The sequence below is a fragment of the Urocitellus parryii genome, chromosome 6 (assembly GCF_045843805.1).
Source record: "Urocitellus parryii isolate mUroPar1 chromosome 6, mUroPar1.hap1, whole genome shotgun sequence".
NCBI lineage: Eukaryota > Metazoa > Chordata > Mammalia > Rodentia > Sciuridae > Urocitellus > Urocitellus parryii.
This window is the reverse complement of record NC_135536.1, coordinates 72,002,926-72,022,358: the sequence shown is the minus strand read 5'-3', so window position 1 is coordinate 72,022,358 and position 19,433 is coordinate 72,002,926. Positions and strand designations below refer to the sequence as shown.

Genomic DNA, 19,433 nt, shown 5'->3' with positions numbered 1-19,433 from the left:
TGGGGCATTGAGACTAAACCAGGAAGTGTGGGCGGGGTTTCTGGCGGTCGCCCGGGTTACCAGGAGGCGGAGCCGCCAAGGCTGCTGTAGCCCGGATGTCCGAGTGCCCCTGTCGTGTCCACTGATCCCGGAGCTACTTGAAGCAAACCTTCCAGCGGCCAATGGGTGAGTGGTCAACGGGATTTGGAAGAGCTTGTTTTAGTCCCGGCTTCTTTCCTACGCAGTTGGCTCCGGGTACGGCTGCGGGTGGGCAGCCATCTCTAGCGGCTCATTCTCTCCCTGGTTCCCACCTGCCGTGGGGCCGGGCCCTGGACACCTCCTGGGGTTGAGTGGTGTCTGCTCCTGACAGGCTGCAAGGGGGCGCGGGCTGTTATCCGGGGGGGGGGGGGGGAGGCCCAGCCTTTTGTTGTTCTGTATGAAATGTCACTTCAGTCCCTTTGTGTAATGCGGAGGAAATGCATTAATGAATTAAGAGCGCGGGCGTTAGAACAGAAAAACAGTAAAGGAGCAGAAGCTAATTACTGCATAGATTAATATCTCCTGCTTCATTCTCCGCGCTTTAAGATTATAGGGCCCTTCACAGACAGACCGTTGGGGGGAAAAATCTTCTAAAATTTTAACCATTGTTCAGTAAAGGAAATTAAAGGGGAAATTGAACAGACTTTTGGAGCCTGGGTTTTGTTTGGTAGATGGTGAGCTGTTGCTTTCAGTTTATCGTACAGGATATTTCAGGTCTTGGATCTCGAGAAACATTAGATTATGTACATTCAAATAGATTTACTAAGCATCTACTAGATATAAAGCCCTTGCAGAAGCTTCCAATTCTTTAACTTTTGCCTTCTTGAAACATTTATTTTCATGTATTTAGAATCCTGTAATTGATTATAGTTGCCTATTTTAAAAAGCTACAAAAAGCTCATGTGTTTACAAAACTAAGTCCAATATTTGATAAAATCAAAAATACTAAACTTGAGACATTTTACCTAGTGTCTTTTCTGTTTATTTCTCAGCAGCAGCAGGAGAAATAAATGGAATTTGAAAGGTGAAAAGGCCTGTAGATAAGGCAGTCTCAATTGTGAAATTATGAAGAATTTGGGAAAAGATTGTTCAAGTATAGTCATAAAATGCATTATTTTCCAAATCAATTCACATTTATACCATAGTTGATTTGGATTTATTCCACATTAGGCTATAGGTTCTTAGAGAGCAGGGACTCTGTCATGCTTCTCTGTGGACCTTTAGTGGCCCTTAACTAGTGAAAATAATCTCAGTACGTGTTTATTCAAAGAATGAGCTAGTGCATAAGGGAATTAGATGTCACGTATGAAAAACTCTTCCAACAATTTTTTTCTGGTGGATGAGATCCAAGATGATCTGTAGGTCTTAAGTTTTTTGGTAAAGAAGACTTATTTCCCTCCCACCTACTCCCCACTCCCACCCCCACCCCCACACGTGCACCAGCTTTGAGTTCAGGGATTTGATTCTAAGGCACTTGTGCCCAAATTTTGGTCAGAGGCCCAATAATAACCTTGGGGAAATTTTTGCCTGTCCTCAAAAAAATGATAAAAGCTAGGACAATATAGGAATTTTTTTATAGAGGTGAATGTATTTACTCTCAAAGGCTTACCTTCTATTCTGAAATTGTCCTTTTTGCTATTAAAATGTGTTGTTATGTTCTTATGAACAAAGATTATAATAGATTGTATGTGCTTAATTCCTGAACTGGGTAAAATAAAAAGTGATGATCCTTTAACAGTCCTGTTTTTTGTAAAAAAAAATATATATTTATATATTTGAGCTCTATTATCAATAAAATTCAAAGTCAACTCTACAAGGGGGGAGGCTTTCTGGAACCATTGGAGACATACCTGGGTTAGGCTTTGAGTTATGGGGATAAACCCGCTTGGCTAATTGAGGACCTTAATCATAAGGCACAAGTATTAAGAGCAAGGTTTTAATTTAACTTTCTGCAGTGCCACAGCGTAAAAGGAGAAATTAAAAAATAAATGCATAAGGAGGTTTGTCTAATACATGTCATTTTAAAAATCAAAACTATGTTGCCATATATCTGCCAAATCCTTCACTATTATTGCATTATTTTTTTATAATCACAAAAGATGTTACTATACTGGCGTTTGTTTTTAAAAAGCTGTCGATATTCAACCAGCATGCCTTGGACTTTATTGTGGGAAGACCCTATTATTTAAAAATGGCTCAACTGAAATATATGGAGAATGTGGGGTAAGTTTGCATGTTATTTCATTTGTAAAAATCTATTTGCTTTTGAAATATTTTCCCATGTTTAATCTTTTTTTCTTAAATATACTCAGAAAAGATTATGGAGGTATTAATAAAATCCTTGTTCATACTTTCATGTTGAGATTTGTAATGTATTACATCTTTCTTGATAGTCACAGGTATTTTTAAAAAATTATAATTTTACAGTAAATTCTAATTACTTTTTAAATGCTTTAGTACAGTGACTTATACAGTAATATAACTTCAGACAATTTCTCTGCAAATTTTTTTACATGTTGTTAAAAATTAGATTTTTTAATTAAATGGTAACTATTTAGTAACAAAATAAAAGGAACCCTTTATGAGAATTTTAAAGACATAGCACATAAGATGAGTCTTCTTTTTATTCACTTGGACACTTTGAAAAATTTTTAAATAGCTGCACATACAAAGCAACTGTATTAAACTAAAATATATCTTATAGAATGACTTTTTGGGGTGTGTTAATATTCTAAAGTACTGTCTGTACATAAAATATGGCTTTTATATATTGTAGGTATGCCCAAGAGGACAGAGAACAAATGCACAGAAGTATTGTCAGCCTTGCACAGAATCTCCAGAACTTTACGATTGGCTCTATCTTGGATTTATGGCTATGCTTCCTCTTGTTTTACACTGGTTCTTCATCGAATGGTACTCTGGGAAAAAGAGGTTAGCACATTCTATGATTGTTTCTGGATGCACCAATGTTGGAATATTTATTTATTTATTTTGGTGGTAGTAATTGAACTCAAGGCCTTGCACATGTTGAGCACATGCTCAACCCAATTTTCATTTAGAAGAATAGTTACACTTTTTCTGTTGTTTTTAAAGGAGATAAGCCTGTTTTTCTTTATATTCTGATTAAACTTTACTGTAGCAAGAAACTTAATGACAGGAGCATCTGATCGAGAAATGAGAGCTGAGGGTGACATTAGAAAGAAGGACTACATGCCTTATTAAGGAACTCTCTTTTATTTTACTGAAGGACTATTTTTTTTCTCAAAAATAATTCTTATTGTTTGTGTGTGTGTGTGTGTGTGTGTGTGTTTATACTGGGGATTGAACTCAGGGGCACTTGACCTTGAGCCACATCCGCAGCCCTGTTTTGTATTTTATATTTAGAGACAGGGTCTCACCAAGTTGCATAGCACCTCACTTTTGCTGAGGCCCACTTTGAACTTGGAATCCTCCTGCCTCAGCCTCCCAAGCTGTTTATTGTTTATTATCTTCTAAAAAAAAAAACTGGTTATTTTTACAAGCTGATTATTGTTCTATATAAAATACCTTGTAGTTTAATTTAGTGCTAATAATCTAGTATAATGTAGTTAAAAATGGTATTGCTATAACCTAATTATAAAAATTCATAACATTAAGACAACAAATTTATTGAGTAGTGTAGTTTATGTTTGGAAGATCAGGGAAGGAGATGAAGGACAATGATGTGGCTTCTAGTGATAATCTTGTGGGAAGACAAATGTATGCATAATTATAATCACTGTTAGAAATGTAATAAAATAGTTATTTAAAAAAATTTTTAGTTGTTGATGGCCCCTTATTTTTCATTTATTTATTTATATGTGGTGCTAAGAATCAAACCCAGTGCCTCACATATGCTAGGCAAACACTTTACCACTGAGCTACAACCCTAGTCCCTAAAAGAGTTAAATGTAATGAAAATTATAAACAAAATGCTCTAGAGTCACAGAAAATGGAAAGATAAATTGTACCTGATGGAATCTGAAATATTTCAGAGTAGATCATCTTTAGGTAAAAAGACAGCATGAACAATGGCATGGAAGTATGAAATGTGGGATCTGAGGTGGTCAAAGTATGGGTTGCAAATGAAAGAAAGGTAATATAAAGGAGAGTGGGAAAGGGAGGTTGAGGCCCAAATATGCAGGTTCTTGATAAGGATGTGAACTTTATTCTACTAGAATAGGAAGCCAAATTCTCCCTTAGTATGTTTCTGCTCTAATGATTTTCCTTTAACTCCTCCAGCTTCTCAGGATTTTTCCTACTTTATGTCTTTCCTCTCCTTGAACCCCCTTTACTCAGCCTGAGAAGTATGGAAGCGAAAAGGAGCATCTGATCGAGAAATGAAAGCTGAGGAAGACATTAGAAAGAAGGACTGCATGAGGCTAGACTATAAAGATGTTTGGGACTGTTAGAGTCCTAGGAATTGAATAAAACCAGAACTCACCTTGAAGGATACACACTTTTCCAGATAGTGAAATGTGTTTTCATCCAAAATTGGTACAGGAGAATTTAAAGAAATTTAGCATGGCTGGGAGTTGTCAAAGGTGCTGGTGAGGAGTGTTTTTCCTGAAAGCCAGAAGAGATTCTGAAGTACAGTCACATACTGCTTAAAAGCAGGGATATGTTCTGACACTGTTAGACACTTTTATCATTGTGCAGACAACAGGACAGCTTCGAGATAAGTAAGCAATACAATCTTACGGGATCACTGTCTCATTTGTGGTCCTTTCTTGACTACAGCGTTACTAGCAGTGAATAACTGGTTTCACAGAGGGAATTTTAGAATTGGCCTTCGCGTTGTAAAGATCACATAGGTGACTGCAGATGGATTGAAGGAACACCATGACACCTTCAAAGAGGATAATAAGTAATAGCACGAAGCCAAGCATGGTGGTCCATGCTGGTTGCAAGTTTGAGGTTGGCCTTAGCAATTTAGCAAGACCCTGTCTCAAAATAAACAATCAAAAAGGTCTAGGGATGTGGCTCAGTGGTAAGGCACTCCTGGGTTCAATCCTCAGTACCAAAAACAGGAAGAAAGGGAAGGAGGGAGAGAGGAAGGAAGGAAGGGAGGAGAATAGGAAAGAATAAGTTTGGGATTTCTGTCTCTAATGTTTTCCCCTTTGTAAAATGGTCTAGGAGTTCTGCTTCTAACCATGTTGGCTAATTAAGAGTTTCAAGTGACCCTTGTAAAATAACGGAGGTCCAGAAAGACCTTACTATTTTAGATATTGCTAGTCTCACCAGAGGTAGGGGGAATCTCTTGAGAATTCTTCTTTTTTAAAAAACAGAAACTCACACTGGATGACAGGCTGGGAGCAGAGTGATAAAGCAGGTAGTTGGAATGAGAGTGTCTCAGTCCATTTGAGCTGCTATGACATAATACCTTATGTAATTTATAAACAACAGAACTATATTGCTCACAGATCTGGAGGCTGGGAAATTCCAGATCAAGGCTCACTCTGTTTCACAGATGGCACCTTCTTACAGTGTGCTCAATTAGTAGAAGGGACAAACATGTTCCCTTAGACCTCTTTTATAAGGGAACTAATGCCCTAAGGGCTTCACCCTCATTACCTAATTATTTCTTTTCTTTTTTTTTTTTAAAGACAGAGGGAGAGAGAGAGAATTTTAATATTTATTTTTTAGTATTTGGCGGACACAACATCTTTGTTTGTATGTGGTGCTGAGGATCGAACCCGGGCCGCATGCATGCCAGGCGAGCACGCTGGAGCCACATCCCCAGCCCCACCTAATTATTTCTTAATGTCTCTACTTCCTAATTGTGTTGCATTGGGTTTAGGTTTTAGCATATGAATACTGGGGCACACAAACATTCATACCATAGCAAGAAAGTTAAATCACATATTTAAAAACTAATTGGTAGATGTAACAAATAATATATTTGTGCCCCAAAAGGACTGTAGATAATGGATTTGAATTATAGGATAGATAACTGTTACCTCTGTAATACTTCTTTTTAAATATTTTTTTTTAGTTGTAGTTGGACACAATACCTTTATTTTATTTGTTTATTTTTATGGGTGCTGAGGATGGAACCCAGCACCTTGCATTAGGGGAGCAACTGCAGCCCCTACCTCTGTAATTCTTAAAAGAAATAAAGGATGCAGTCAGAAAGCTGCCCAGTCATCAAGAGATTATCAGAAAAGTGGATTAGAGGAAACAAAGGAACTTCTTAAAATGAAGATGTACACTTGCCATGTTAAAAAAGCAAGGTGATCAGCAGCTTAAACAGTTAAAGATAGTGGATTAGAAAAATTCCATATCAAGAAATAATGGAATGTAGTGCTAAGAGGGAAGGAGATAGAAAATATGAAATATGTTAAATAGTACTGAGCACAGCCAGGTGCAATAGCTCATGCCTGTAATTTCAGCAACTTGGGAGGTTGAGGCAGGAGGATCATAAGTTCAAAGTCAGCCTCAGCAACTTAGTGAGACCCTAAACAAATTAGTGAGATCCTGCCTCAAAATAAAAAATAAGTCTACTGCTGAGCCACAACCTCAGCCCCTTCGTCTGTAATTCTTAAAGAAATAAAGGATGCATAGTGGTCCATGCTGGTTGCAAGTTTGAGGCTGGCCTCAGCAATTTACCCAGGAGTGTTTTACAGCAACATCTGCAGACCTTTTTTATTGTTTGAGGCAGGGTCTTGCCAAATTGCTGAATGTAGCTGGCATTATTATTAAACTGCTGCGTTAATGTTCTTCTTTGTGCTTTTCTAAATAAATGTAATTTTCATCAGAATGTTTGGTTTAACAATATTCCATATATAATATTATTTTTAGAATTTTTATAAATTGTTGGCATTCATTTTGATGGATTTTTTTTGTAAAAGTATAATAGAAAAGTGTATTACAAGCCAGATGCAGTGGCATACACCTGTAATCCCAGAAGCTTGGGAGGCTGAGGCATTAGGATCCTGAGTTCAAAGCCAGCCTCAGCAGCTTATTGAGAACCTGTCTCAAAACTCTGAGGATCATTATAGGTTTCATTTGATTCCTGTGATTGGCATGTCCCTTATAGGATCTTGGAAAATATACTTATGAAGTTGCCCCAGGAGAGACTGGCTCCTTTGAGGCAGAAGATTAGAAAGACCATATAGAGATGAATTATGTATGAAACTTTTTATAGCAGGAGTGGCATGGCAAGTTAGTTGGGTGAAAGAAATGCATATTCAATAAAATGCTGTTTCTGAGACAATTGGATTTCCATATGGGAATATCTAAAGTTAGATCCTACACAAAAATCTATTCTGGTGAGTTAGAGATTGACACATGAAAAGCAGAACCTTAAAAATTTTAGAAGAAAACGTAGGATAATATTTTCTTATATTGAGGTATAGAAGTATTTGAATAAAGCATTTAAACTGCTAAAGTATTTAACAGCCTCTTTGTTAAAAAATTATCAAAGACAATTGTATTAAAATTTTGAACATGTTCATAAAGATCACAAAGAAAGTGAAAATTGAGCCCACAAACTGAGAGGAAGATATTTGCAACATGTTTAACTAAAGTAGATAAATCATGGTACTGTCACACAATGGAATCTTACACAGAAGTGAAAATGCTTGAAGCTTAGCTGTAAGCAATGTCATGGACAAATCTTGGAAATGTAATTTTGAATGGGAAAAAAAGCCCAAAAGACTCACATTAGAGGAATATGATTTAAATGAGCCAAACTGAACAGAGTAATCTGGAAACACAAATGTAATTGGGATGAAAACTATTTAGAAAAAAACCCAATAAAACAATTTAGCATAATGGATACCACTAGGAGTGTGGAATGGGGAGGAACTAAGAAATAGTTATAAGTTGTTGAGCGTGTTTTAGTTGCTGGGTTAAGCAGTGTTTATTACATTGTTATACCTTATAACTGACACGTTACATATCATCTTCTATGTACTTATTAAGGCAATTTAAAATGATGCATAGATAACTAAAAAAATTTAATAACAATTTGGCAGTATAATAAAGATATAAAGTAGATACCTAATTTCTGCTCTTCTGTTACACCTTTAAATAATATTAGCACAGTATCCTCTGGGATATGAATATCCTTTTTTAAAAAATAAGGGAACACCCTTCTCAAGTAGTTTTCTTATATGTTTGGCTTTTCTGATCTCTTTAGAAGATTTTTTAGTTTTAGGATCTTGCAGTGAAAATTTTTTTCTAGAATCAAAATCTTGAAACATGTACTTTGTTTTATTAAAGCCATCTCAATATGGAATTTTTTCTGGAAATCATGACTCTCTGTTTTTCTAGCTCCAGTGCACTTTTCCAACATGTCACTGCATTATTTGAATGCAGTATGGCAGCTATCATCACCTTACTTGTGAGTGATCCTGTCGGTGTTCTTTATATCCGTTCATGTCGAGTATTGATGCTTTCCGATTGGTACACGATGCTTTACAACCCAAGTCCAGATTATGTTACCACAGTACACTGTACTCATGAAGCTGTCTACCCACTGTAAGTATTTATTTAGACTTAAGGTCAGTTAAAAAACTCTGAGGATCATTATAGGTTTCATTTGTTTCAACAGATTGAACATTATAAAAACAGCTTCTAGGTACTGGGGAAGATATATTGAAATTATTTCTTTTCTCTTAGAGCATACAGAGTGTTATAGGAGGAAATATAAATAAAACTCAGTATAATAGAAGGGAAAGCATTTTTATATTGTTGTTGAAATATATATAAGTACTTCTAAAATAAGATTTATGTTTCTTAGAGTTTTTTTTTAAGAGTTATAAGGAAAAAATTTGATGCAGAGAGGCAGTGTCTGACATACAAGAGAGTATATATGCTTTGAAAATAAAAATGTTAGGTTTGAATTCTGAGTTTGACAGCTGCTATGTTAGCCCAGCATGTTAACAGCCTCTAGTAACCTCAGGTTTCCCATTGGTGAAATGGCAAAACCATTATGCGAGAATTAAATGAATCCATACATATTTGCCTTCCATGGCACCTAAATGTAGTTGGCATTATTAGACTGCTTTAGTTAATGTTCTTTTTGTGTTTTTCTAAATAAATGTAATTTTCATCAGAATGTTTTGGTTTAATGATATCAAATTAGTAAAATTCCATATATAATATTATTTTATTTTTAGATTTTCATAAATTGTTGGCATTCATTTTGATGGATTATTATATTTTTTTATAAAAGTATAAAGAAAAGTGTGTTACAAGCCAGGTGCAGTTGCATAAGCCTGTAATACCAGAGGCTTGGGAGGCTGAGGCATGAGGATCATGAGTTCAAAGCCAGCCTCAGAAACTTAGTGAGACCATGTCTCAAAATTAAAAATCTCTATATAATAAAGGGATGGGGATGTCGCTCAGTGGTTAGGAACCCCTAGGTTTAATTCCAGGTACAAAAAAAAAAAAGGAAGGAAGCAAAGTGTGTTACTTTGTTCTCATAACTGTAGCAAATTTCTATTACATAATATGTTCAATGAAATTTGTCCTTTTGATCAAGTTCTTAATATTAAAGTGTCAAAAACCTACATATGCATATATGTAAAAAGGTGAAACAAGATACAGATGAAGCAATATGAAAATCATCTTTTCCACTGCCAACCTGTATAAATAAAAGACTGATAATGTCCTCTTTCATTCACTATTTCATAGGGTTACAACCCTGAACTTCAGATATTCTTTTGTTATATACTGTCCTGAGGACTTGCAGAATTTAACCTAGTCCTATTTAGGAAACTTAAGAACTGATTGGTTATCACATTTAAATAAGATATGTAGTTACTTATTTAAAATAAAATCAGACTCATTTACTACTAGTCATATGTATGGTATTTATTATAGAAATATCAGATTAGAAGAGAAATGGCAACAAGATACTCCCAGCCCTCATTCTGCACCCATGATAGGCACTTCTAATTTCAAACTCTATTGGCTCTCAAAAATTAGTGGGGATAAAAAAAAGTCAAGTAGAATTGCAGAATTTTGTTAATTTTGGGTGAGACACAAAGAGTGGCATTATAAAATTATGTGATAAAAATGCACACATTCCAGCAATGTCAGGTGAAAAGTCAAGGTAATTAATTCAATTATACGTTATTATTTAAGAGACTTCATAGCTTGTCATCTGCCTATCAAGCTAGTTATACCTGTATAATATTCTCCAGGAAAATCAAAGCACTGTTTTACTGCTTTATCTTGTTCTATTGTTTTGTTAATAAAATTAATTCAGAGTTACTTTAAGGTAAATAATAATATAGTAAACAAAACAAACGTCCTAAATAAGGGGAGAGCTGAACAATAGAGGCATGTATTTTACAAGCTTTGTTGGTTTGCTTTTGATTTTATTTTTAGATGACTGAATTTGAAAATATGTAAAATGCAAGTCAAACAATTCCATATTTTCCAAACTACTTATCTAAATCATAATTAAAAATATTTACATCTGTTTTTGTTTCCATTGAATTTTAATATTTATTTTTTAATACATAAAATTGTACATGATATTAGGTACCTCATGACATTTCTATACATATGTACATCATGTGATGCATTTTTAATGTCTGCACAATATTCCAGCATGAATATACTATAGAATTAACCAGTTTTCTATTGTCGAGTATTTATTTTCTTCCTGAGTTTTCTTTTTTATAAGTGACTCAATAAAAACATTTATACATAAAGTTTTTTTGTGTATCCTGGGTTGTTTCCCTTTGATAAATAAATAAGTAAATTTTCTAGGTCAAAGGCTATAAATTAAAATTTTTAGGATTTTTGATGCATATTTCCAAAATGCCAGGAAAGAAACCAGTCAATGTACACTTGTATGTTGGCCAACCTTCTGCAATCTGAATGGGTAGACTTACTATACTTTTTAAACCTGTTTTAGAATCTTTGATTTTAAAATATCAAGGACAAAAACACCTTTAAACATATTTTGATGGTACACATTCCCGATTATATCTTACAGGTACACCATTGTATTTATCTATTATGCATTCTGTTTGGTATTAATGATGCTGCTCCGACCTCTTCTGGTGAAGAAGATTGCATGTGGGTTAGGGAAGTCTGATCGATTTAAAAGTATTTATGCTGCACTATACTTCTTCCCAATTTTAACTGTGCTTCAGGCAGTTGGCGGAGGCCTTCTATGTAAGTATGATGAGTAAAGGTAATGAAATTTTTTATTATTATGTGTAATAAACATTATTTTTTCTTAATTTTGTAGCTTTTTCTTTAAGCTCATTTTTTAATCCTTAAAAAGCTTTTGTGTGTGTGTGTGTATACACACACACACACACACACACACACACACACATATATAGTGATTCTGGGGATTGAACTCAGGGCTTCATATATGCTAGGGAAGCCCTCTACCCCTGAGTCACATCCCAAGCCTCTTAGCATGAACTTTTGCCAAAACATATAATCAGTCTTATAAAAACAGAATCGAATAGAAATTCTCACAAAAATGATGACAGCTAATCAAAACTGATATCTATTTAGAGAATACCTTGCATTTGAAGCTTATAACCAAATTGGAAGATTTTTAAAAGATTTTTAAAATTTTATTTATAAAATAAAAATTACAAAACTAAATTTTTATAATAGATGGAAATTAGTCTTGATGATATAAATTGTTTAAGTTATATTTTAGTCAACTTTCCTTTGCTGTGACTAAAGGATCTGAACAGCACAATTGTAGAGGAGAAAAAGTTTATTTGATGGGTCATGGTTTCAAAGGTCATACATAGTCCAAAGAAGGTCAGCTCCATTCCTCAGGGCTTGAGGTGAGGCTAAATATCATGGCGGGAGAGGGTGGCGGAGGGAAGCAGCTCACATCATGGTGACCAGGAGGTAGAGAGAGTGACTCCACTCTCCATATACAAAATATATACCCATAGCCATGCCCCAAATCCCACCTCCATCCGCCACACCCTACCACTTTTATTAATCCCTGATAGAATTGGGTTAAGACTTACAACCCAATCATTTCTCCTCATAACCTTCTTGCATTCTCTCACACTTGGCCCTTAGGGGATACCTCATATCCAAACCATAACAAATTAGACCTTAGATTTCTAAGGTCCTTTATGAAAATCTTTTACATACAGTAAAACATTCACAATCTATTCTTTAAGATAACCATTCATTTATTTATTCAGAAACCATTTAGATTGAACTTTAACTCAAAATATCAAGAAAAAGGCATTGTTAAAGGACTCACAATACTATTAGGAGATAAAGCAGGGAAGCTGTAAATAGCAGAGGAACACAGTATGTTTTTTTTTTTTTCTTCCTTTGGTACCAGGAATTGAACCCATGGTCACTTAGTCACTGAGCCATGTCCTTAGTCCTTGTCCTTTTTTATTTATTTAAAATTTGAGATAGGGTCTCATTAAGTCCTCTGGTTGCTGAGGTTAACTTAGATTTTTGTGATCCTCCTGTCTCAGCCTCCCAAGCTGCTGGGATTACAGGAATGCACTACTGACCCAGCAGTATAGTACTTTTGAATTTGTAGAATGGAACATTCCAAAGGTGTTGGAACTGGGTGTGGTGGTGCATACCTGTAATCTGAGCAACTAGGGAGGCCAAGGCAAGAGGATCACAAATTTGAGGCTAACCTGGGCAATTTAGTGAAACCCTGTCTCAAAATCAAAAATAAAAAGGACAAGGGATTAAGTTTAGTGATAAAGCACCCTTGGAGTTCATTCCCAGTTCCTCAAAAACAAGCAAACCAAGGATTTGGATAATGCTCTTACACAGTCTGTGGAGTACAGAGGCTGAGCCTTCTGGCCCAAAGGAACTGGGCAGGATTGGGTATCATTATGCAAATAATGTAGGTTGGCAATGTAATTTGGTTAATGGTAAGGACAGAATTGAAAGTAAGAACAAGAGAAAAGGAAATTGGAGGTTAATCAGGGATTTGTTATTCTAGCTTACAGGTAAACTCTTTAATTCTATTACACAGTATTTGAATATTTAGAGTTCTTTCCAGTTTCTACCATTCTTATTAAACTGGAGTACTTGAGTTATTTACCTGGCTGGCTAGCCTTTGTATGCATTTGAGGTTGCTGTTCTTGTTCTATGGAATAGGGAACTACTCTGAAAAGGATTTAGGCAGAAGAGTGACAGGATCAGATTTGTGTTTTAAAAGGATAATAGCCCAGTGGAAGATGAACTGTCAGAGGAGGGGAGCCTGGAAAATCAGTTAAGAGATGATTGCAGTAAGCCAAGAATGACTGTCTGACCTAAGGCAGAGAAGTACTGGGAATGAGGAGCTATTTAAGAGGAGGGAATAACACATTGAATATAAGGGCTAAAGGAGTGGATGAGAATAGGATAAAGTAGCCTTCTTAGTTGCTGGTGGGTGGATAAATAGTGAACATTAGAGGAAACAAATAGGGTGGTAGATGTGAATTCAGTATCCAAGTTTACAGGTAGTAGTGTTTTCCAGTCTGGAGTTTGGGAAAGAGTTAAGCTGGAAAGAGTTAAGAATTGGCTGCCCTCAATTTCCTCTGCCTTGGATTTTTGGTGCTATTATGCTTAAGCTCTTGGTTATGAAATGGAGGAAAGAGAGAGGCTGTGAAAGGCAGGAAAAGGTTTGGAAACCCATGGAGACTCCCAAACACCATTGCTTCCTATATCACAGCTGCCTATATTGAAAAAATTTGCTTCTTCGCACTGAATGGTTTTTACTCATTTTGTTAACAGGCCACCACTCAGAGCACATTCAAGGGAAAGATCAAGGTGTTAATATTCCTTTGCACTAAGTATAAACTTAGGCAGTCTGCTGAGAATAGTCACAGAGGGCTTTTACCAACTCAATTTTATAATGTTGGAAAAAAATTAAATATTTTTGGTTCGTAGAGGATATAATGAGTCTGAGCAAAGTAGAGCAGCAGGAAGCTTCTTATAGCTACAACTCCTGGGGATTGAGGTCCAGAGAGAAATGTACTAGGAGTGATTGGGACGTTGTCAGTTATAAACTTTTACCTGCTTGGAAGTATTATCAAAGCTGGCTTTTAAGTGTGATCTGCTTCTGACTCTGCATACAGATTCCAAGGCCCTATCCCAGACCTAGGTTCATAGAGTCTCAGATTGTTTTACACACTAGGGTTTAAAGACCACTTTGATTCCTGCTTCCAGCCAAGTACCTCCCTCTACTCCCTACAAGTCTGGCCTTCCTTAGAAACTTCCTCTTCTTCCTTTTTACCTCATATGGCTTTTTACTGCACAGTCTTAAAAAAATTTGTATCATTAGCAACATCCTTTAGCTTCTTATGAATTAAATGGGTTTTGTTTTTGTTTTTGTTTTTGTCATGACTGTTTGAGGACCCAGTCACTGTATCATGAAAAGTTCTGTCAAACAAGTCATTCAGCTCTTTAGTAAGTTGAAATAAGCCCTGTATGGATAATTCAACATCAGAATCCTGAATTGTTCCAAATGAATTGTAGAATGGTTAATAGCTTCTTAAATTAAAGTCATTTTTAGGAAGCTGGGGTTGTGGCTCAGTGGTAGAGCACTCGCCTAGCATGTGTGAGGTCCTGAGTTTGATCCTCAGCATCACATAAAATAAATAAATAAATATATAAAGGTTTAAAAAAATCATTTTAAAATAATCATACAAAAATAATTCATAGTATATTTTAAATTTGTTTTTGTGTGTTCTAAATTTCAAAGAGTACTAGTGTTATGTAGGAAAAATTTTGCTTAAAATATTACTGTACTGTATGTGGAGTAGAAATTTCCAAAATTTATTACTATAATGCTGAAAGATCTATTAATCCTTTGAAATTTATTGATAAATGAACTTTTCTAAAAACTAATTAAAGCTTAAGTAGCTAAAGATAGTCTTTCTCAACCAATGCTCCCCTCCTGGGCCACAAAGCACAGAAAATTGTTTAAGTAACTATTTTCTCAATTCTCCCCAGTTAGTATATAACTGGTACCATTCCAGATGCACAGGAGGAATTTAATTCTTTTAATTTAATCAATGGATGCCTTAGGCAGTGATCTTTCAAAGCTGGACCAAGGATGTGTTTTGCATTTTTAAGTGATTAGAAAAAAAATAAAAAGATTTTTTATTAACTGATATGTGCGAATCATATGGCATTCAAATGTTAGTGTCTGTAAAGTTTTCTTAGAACACAGACATGCCCATTTATTTATATATTCTCTATGACTGTTTTCCAGCTACAACTGTATAGTTGGGTAATTAAAACAGACACACTTGCCTTGCCAGCAAAGCCAAAAGTGTTGCAGAAAAGGTTTGCTGATCCCTGTCTCAGGACATTGGGACTCAAATCTCACAGAACTAGTTGAAAAACAATTTGACCCAGGGAGAATTATACTGAATTTATTTAATGGTTTATTCAGAAATCTGTTTAATTTCCAACAATAATACTGATGCTTATCTTTCAGATTATGCCTTCCCATATATTATATTAGTGTTATCTTTGTTCACTCTGGCAGTATACATGTCGGCTTCTGAAATAGAGGTAGGAAATGTTTTTTTTTTTCCCTTGGTTAAAGATATTCTGAAATAAATCTGACAATAAAATAGTACATATAATGTGATAAGGTACAACTAATTGTTTCAGTAATCCTTGGCTAATTGGTTTCATTTGGTAGCTTTTAGGTTGTTATCTAAGTTTCTGGAAGGCTGTGTGTGTTGCTCCATTATGTTTCCTTGGGAAATTGATGACATAGTAAAGGTTTTCCTATTCCAGCACAGTGAAGAAAAATCATTTCACATAATTTACTCACATAGCAACCATTTAACTATCAAAATGTTGGAACTTAACACTATTTAAGTGCTTTGTGCTTTGCTGCTGCATGTAGAATTAATTTTAAAACTTTATTATGCATTCTATATCTATGTTTTCTCACTCTTTATTCATATCTATGTTTTATCATCTTGATTATAAGTTTTTTTTAACACTTTGTCCTATAAAGTCTATAATATTTTGGTGATTTGGAAATCACATTGATAGACAAACTAATTCTGATTCTGTTTCCTTTTTTGAGACATGTTTTTGTGCCTTAAACTTTCTGATATTTTAGTGGAAGACCACTGTTATAAGGAACTCTATTTTTGTTATTTTTAATTTTATACTTGTCTGTATTTTCAGAATATTTTTGACCATAAAAGCATATTTTGATTAATTTATAGGTTGGAGGAATAGAATAGAATATCATGTCATTCACATATTTAAAATTTTCTATTTTTAAAGAACTCTAAGGTATTGTCAACCAAAAATATGAACAATAATTGAGAAGAGTATATTTGACTCTTTAAATTGGGAAAATTGTATTAATTAAACTTTTAGTTATTTTTTCCACAATATTTGTTCACATACAATCTTCTGAAATTTTCTTTCTAATATAATTGGCTGTCTTCTGATTATTTTTTAAAATGTCATTTAAGAACTCTATTTTGAGGCTAAACCCTAAAGGAATAAAGGTAAAAGGTCTTAGATGCTTCCATCCTGTGCTTGCTGATGTAGTGTCTGTGATCTGTCTTAAACTGCTCATGACAGTTGATAAGAAATGTGCTTTTTCATGGTTTGTAGCATAAAAAAAAACAAAGAAAATAAGTCGTTAACTATTTTTGAGTAGTACATTAGTGAAAAAATGGTGGTAGGTGCTGGAAATCATAGTGGCTTTCAGGTAGAGTAATAGCAAAAGAACTTCTGATAGTGATTATTCAGTTGTTCCCATTTGTAGGCTATCCTCATTTCTCCTTTGTAATATTTAATCATTGTTTCATTAAGATTAATCAAAGAAGATAGGACATTAGTTTTTTTTGGGGGGGGGGGGTGGGGGGCAGCTATCAGGATTGAACTCATGGGTAGTCAGCCACTGAGCCACATCCCCAGCCCTATTTTGTATTTTATTTAGAGACAGGGTCTCACTGAGTTGCTTAATGCTTCACTGGTGCTGAGGCTGGCTTTGAACTCTCGATCCTCCTGCCTCAGCCTCCTGAGCTCCTAGGATTACACAATGCTATGTAGAAAGTTATTTTTGACACCTTATCAACTGCAGGGAAAGGTTCTAGGGAAGAGATTTTGAATATTTAAATAAGATGAGGTTTTTGAATTTTTATTTGTTCTCCATAGTGAAGAATTAGCTATACACTTTTAAATTAGCTTCAAACTATAATTCTCTGACCTGTGACTCTCTCCTATGTCAAATGTTCACATACTTTAATTAGTCCTCTACATATGAATCAGAAATAGGGACCTGAATCAAGGAAAGAATCTAGTTCTAGGTGAGTTGATAAGTCATGAATGATAAAGAGAAAGTTGGTGACTAGCCTTTTATAAATTGTATATCAGTGTGTTTATTAGCTCATTTAGATGCTTCTTTCATAGGAATTTGATCCTTCCAGTTTCTGCAGACTGTAGAACATGATTAAAAATAAAAAGAAAATCAGAGTATTCACATGTCATTTCTGCTCTCTTCTAATGATTCAGGCAGCAGCCTCTAAGATTGCTAGAGGCTGAGAAAGTTGGGTTTATGTACCTCCTATCCCACTTATAAACTCATAGCTACAGTGGATCAGGGCAAGAAGAAAGCACATGGTATGGGATTCCTCTTTCTGGTTCATATCTTCTATGAAATACCACAGTCCCTTCTAGAAGGAAGCTAATTGTGATGTAGATCAGTGCTTTTATAACTGAAGGAAATCTCAAGTTCCTCATCTGTAAAATGAATGGGTAAACCAAGTGACTCATTAAGTCCTTTTTAACTCAAATATTATATGAATTCAAGATTATGACTTGGTTTGAAAACAAATTGTTTAGCAGATTCATCCTGATAATCTGTATTTCTATTTTCTCTGTTTTATAAAATTATATAGAACTGCTATGATCTTCTGGTCAGGAAGAAAAGACTAATTGTTCTCTTCAGCCACTGGTTACTTCATGCCTATGGGATAATCTCCATTTCCAGAGTGGATAAGCTTGAGCAAGATCTACCCCTTTTGGCTTTAGTACCTACACCAGCCCTTTTTTACTTGTTCACTTCAAAATTTACAGAACCTTCACGGATACTCTCTGAAGGAGCTAATGGACATTGAATATAAAATGCCAAAAAAACCCAAAAAGTGTTCTTAATAAAGAATAAAGAAATTTAATAAAATGCATTAGAATTATTCTGTCACACATGGGAACAAGATTTTCAGTCTACCTTAATGTTTGTTTTTGTTTGTTTGTTTGGTTGGTTTTGTTTTTGACTTAACAACTTTATGGTTAGACATGGAAAATATGAAATACCATAATACTCTGTTGCATAGTATAATATTATCTATCACACTAGAAGCCTAAACTAAACTTCTAAGGAAGTTTCAGCTATTCTTAGAGCATAATCATGTTTCTGTGTACTTGGTAGCAATGTACTTATTAAAGTATATTATTATTAATATACTTATTAAAGTTTTTCTTACTTTTTAGTAAGAAAAACTTTAATAAGTATAATCAGAAATCCCTAGCAGTGACATAATTGTGCATGCCTGTTGTGTTTCAATTTGTTTTTCACCTATAATGGGTTACAAAGACAAACATATTTGTATGGTCTGCAGCAAAAGTGGAAATAAAGTATTGTTTTTTGTTATCTATTTATTTTCACCAATACAGTATTTTGATAATACAGAAATAGAGCATAATTTATGTAACAGGTTTTCTGTTTATAATTTGAAGACATGTTCAGATTATTGTTCCTGTAAAGAAAATAATAAAAAGCTTAACTATAAAAAACTCAAATGTTCTGAAATTTGTTTTTTACCACACTAATTATAGAAATAATTAAAATGTTATATAGTAAATTTAGTCTCTTCCCAAATGAATAAGTAATATAGTCACATATTTCTTTTCTTGTATCTTACTATCTTGTTTCTTTATCATCCTGTATATAGCACATACACTTTTTTTGTTGATCCTGAGACACATCTTCTCACATTATGACATTTCTGAATTAGGATACATCTTACAGCTTCTCAGGTTTAATTAAACCCAGAATGTAAATGTTTTTTCTGTGGTTGGTTTTTGTTAGGTATACAGTGATGTTTATCCTCTGAAGGCTTCAAGAGACTCATGGTCTAAGCCATGGAAGCAAAGTAAAATATTTAGCACTTATAATCTGGCTATGCCCCATTTATATTGTTTAGAAGGTATTCACTGATTCTGCCAGTATGTGGGGGATTAGACTATTTACTTACATCTCAAACTTAGAACACTTTTATTAACAGTTACAAAATATGAAAATAAGTGCACTCACTTCTCCTGTGGTTTTGTTTTTACCTTTCAAATTCACAGCAGTTATGTCCTTTAGTTATTTTGAGAAGTACTTCTTTGTTAATGCCTTTTCCCTAGGACATTCAGGTGTTGTTTGGAAATGGACTCTTTTT

General features: G+C 34.6%; 1 protein-coding gene across 3 annotated transcripts; it reads left to right on the top strand.

Moving 5' to 3' along the window:
* Positions 1 to 76: 76 nt before the first annotated feature.
* On the top strand, positions 77 to 18,712 carry Jkamp (JNK1/MAPK8 associated membrane protein). Of its 3 annotated transcripts, none has more exons than XM_026410048.2 (7): positions 77 to 165; positions 2,150 to 2,241; positions 2,795 to 2,949; positions 8,314 to 8,520; positions 10,994 to 11,175; positions 15,449 to 15,525; positions 17,889 to 18,712. In XM_026410048.2, exons 1-7 carry the CDS (start codon positions 162 to 164, stop codon positions 18,105 to 18,107), a joined length of 936 nt encoding a protein of 311 aa, XP_026265833.1. In that variant the 5' UTR covers positions 77 to 161; the 3' UTR covers positions 18,108 to 18,712. The 3 variants fall into 3 exon arrangements, with proteins under 3 accessions (XP_026265833.1, XP_026265837.1, XP_026265834.1); XM_026410049.2 differs by having other exon boundaries at positions 82 to 165; positions 2,168 to 2,241; XM_026410052.2 differs by lacking the exon at positions 15,449 to 15,525 and having other exon boundaries at positions 17,889 to 17,963.
* The last annotated feature ends 721 nt before the right edge of the window (positions 18,713 to 19,433 follow it).

What these genes read in the sequence shown, in the direction of transcription:
- Jkamp (XM_026410048.2), top strand. An exon ending in TGGTACTCTGGGAAAAAGAG is followed by an intron (nt 2,950 to 8,313) that starts GTTAGCACATTC and finishes CTGTTTTTCTAG; the next exon opens with CTCCAGTGCACTTTTCCAAC. An exon ending in AGTTGGCGGAGGCCTTCTAT is followed by an intron (nt 11,176 to 15,448) that starts GTAAGTATGATG and finishes CTTATCTTTCAG; the next exon opens with ATTATGCCTTCCCATATATT.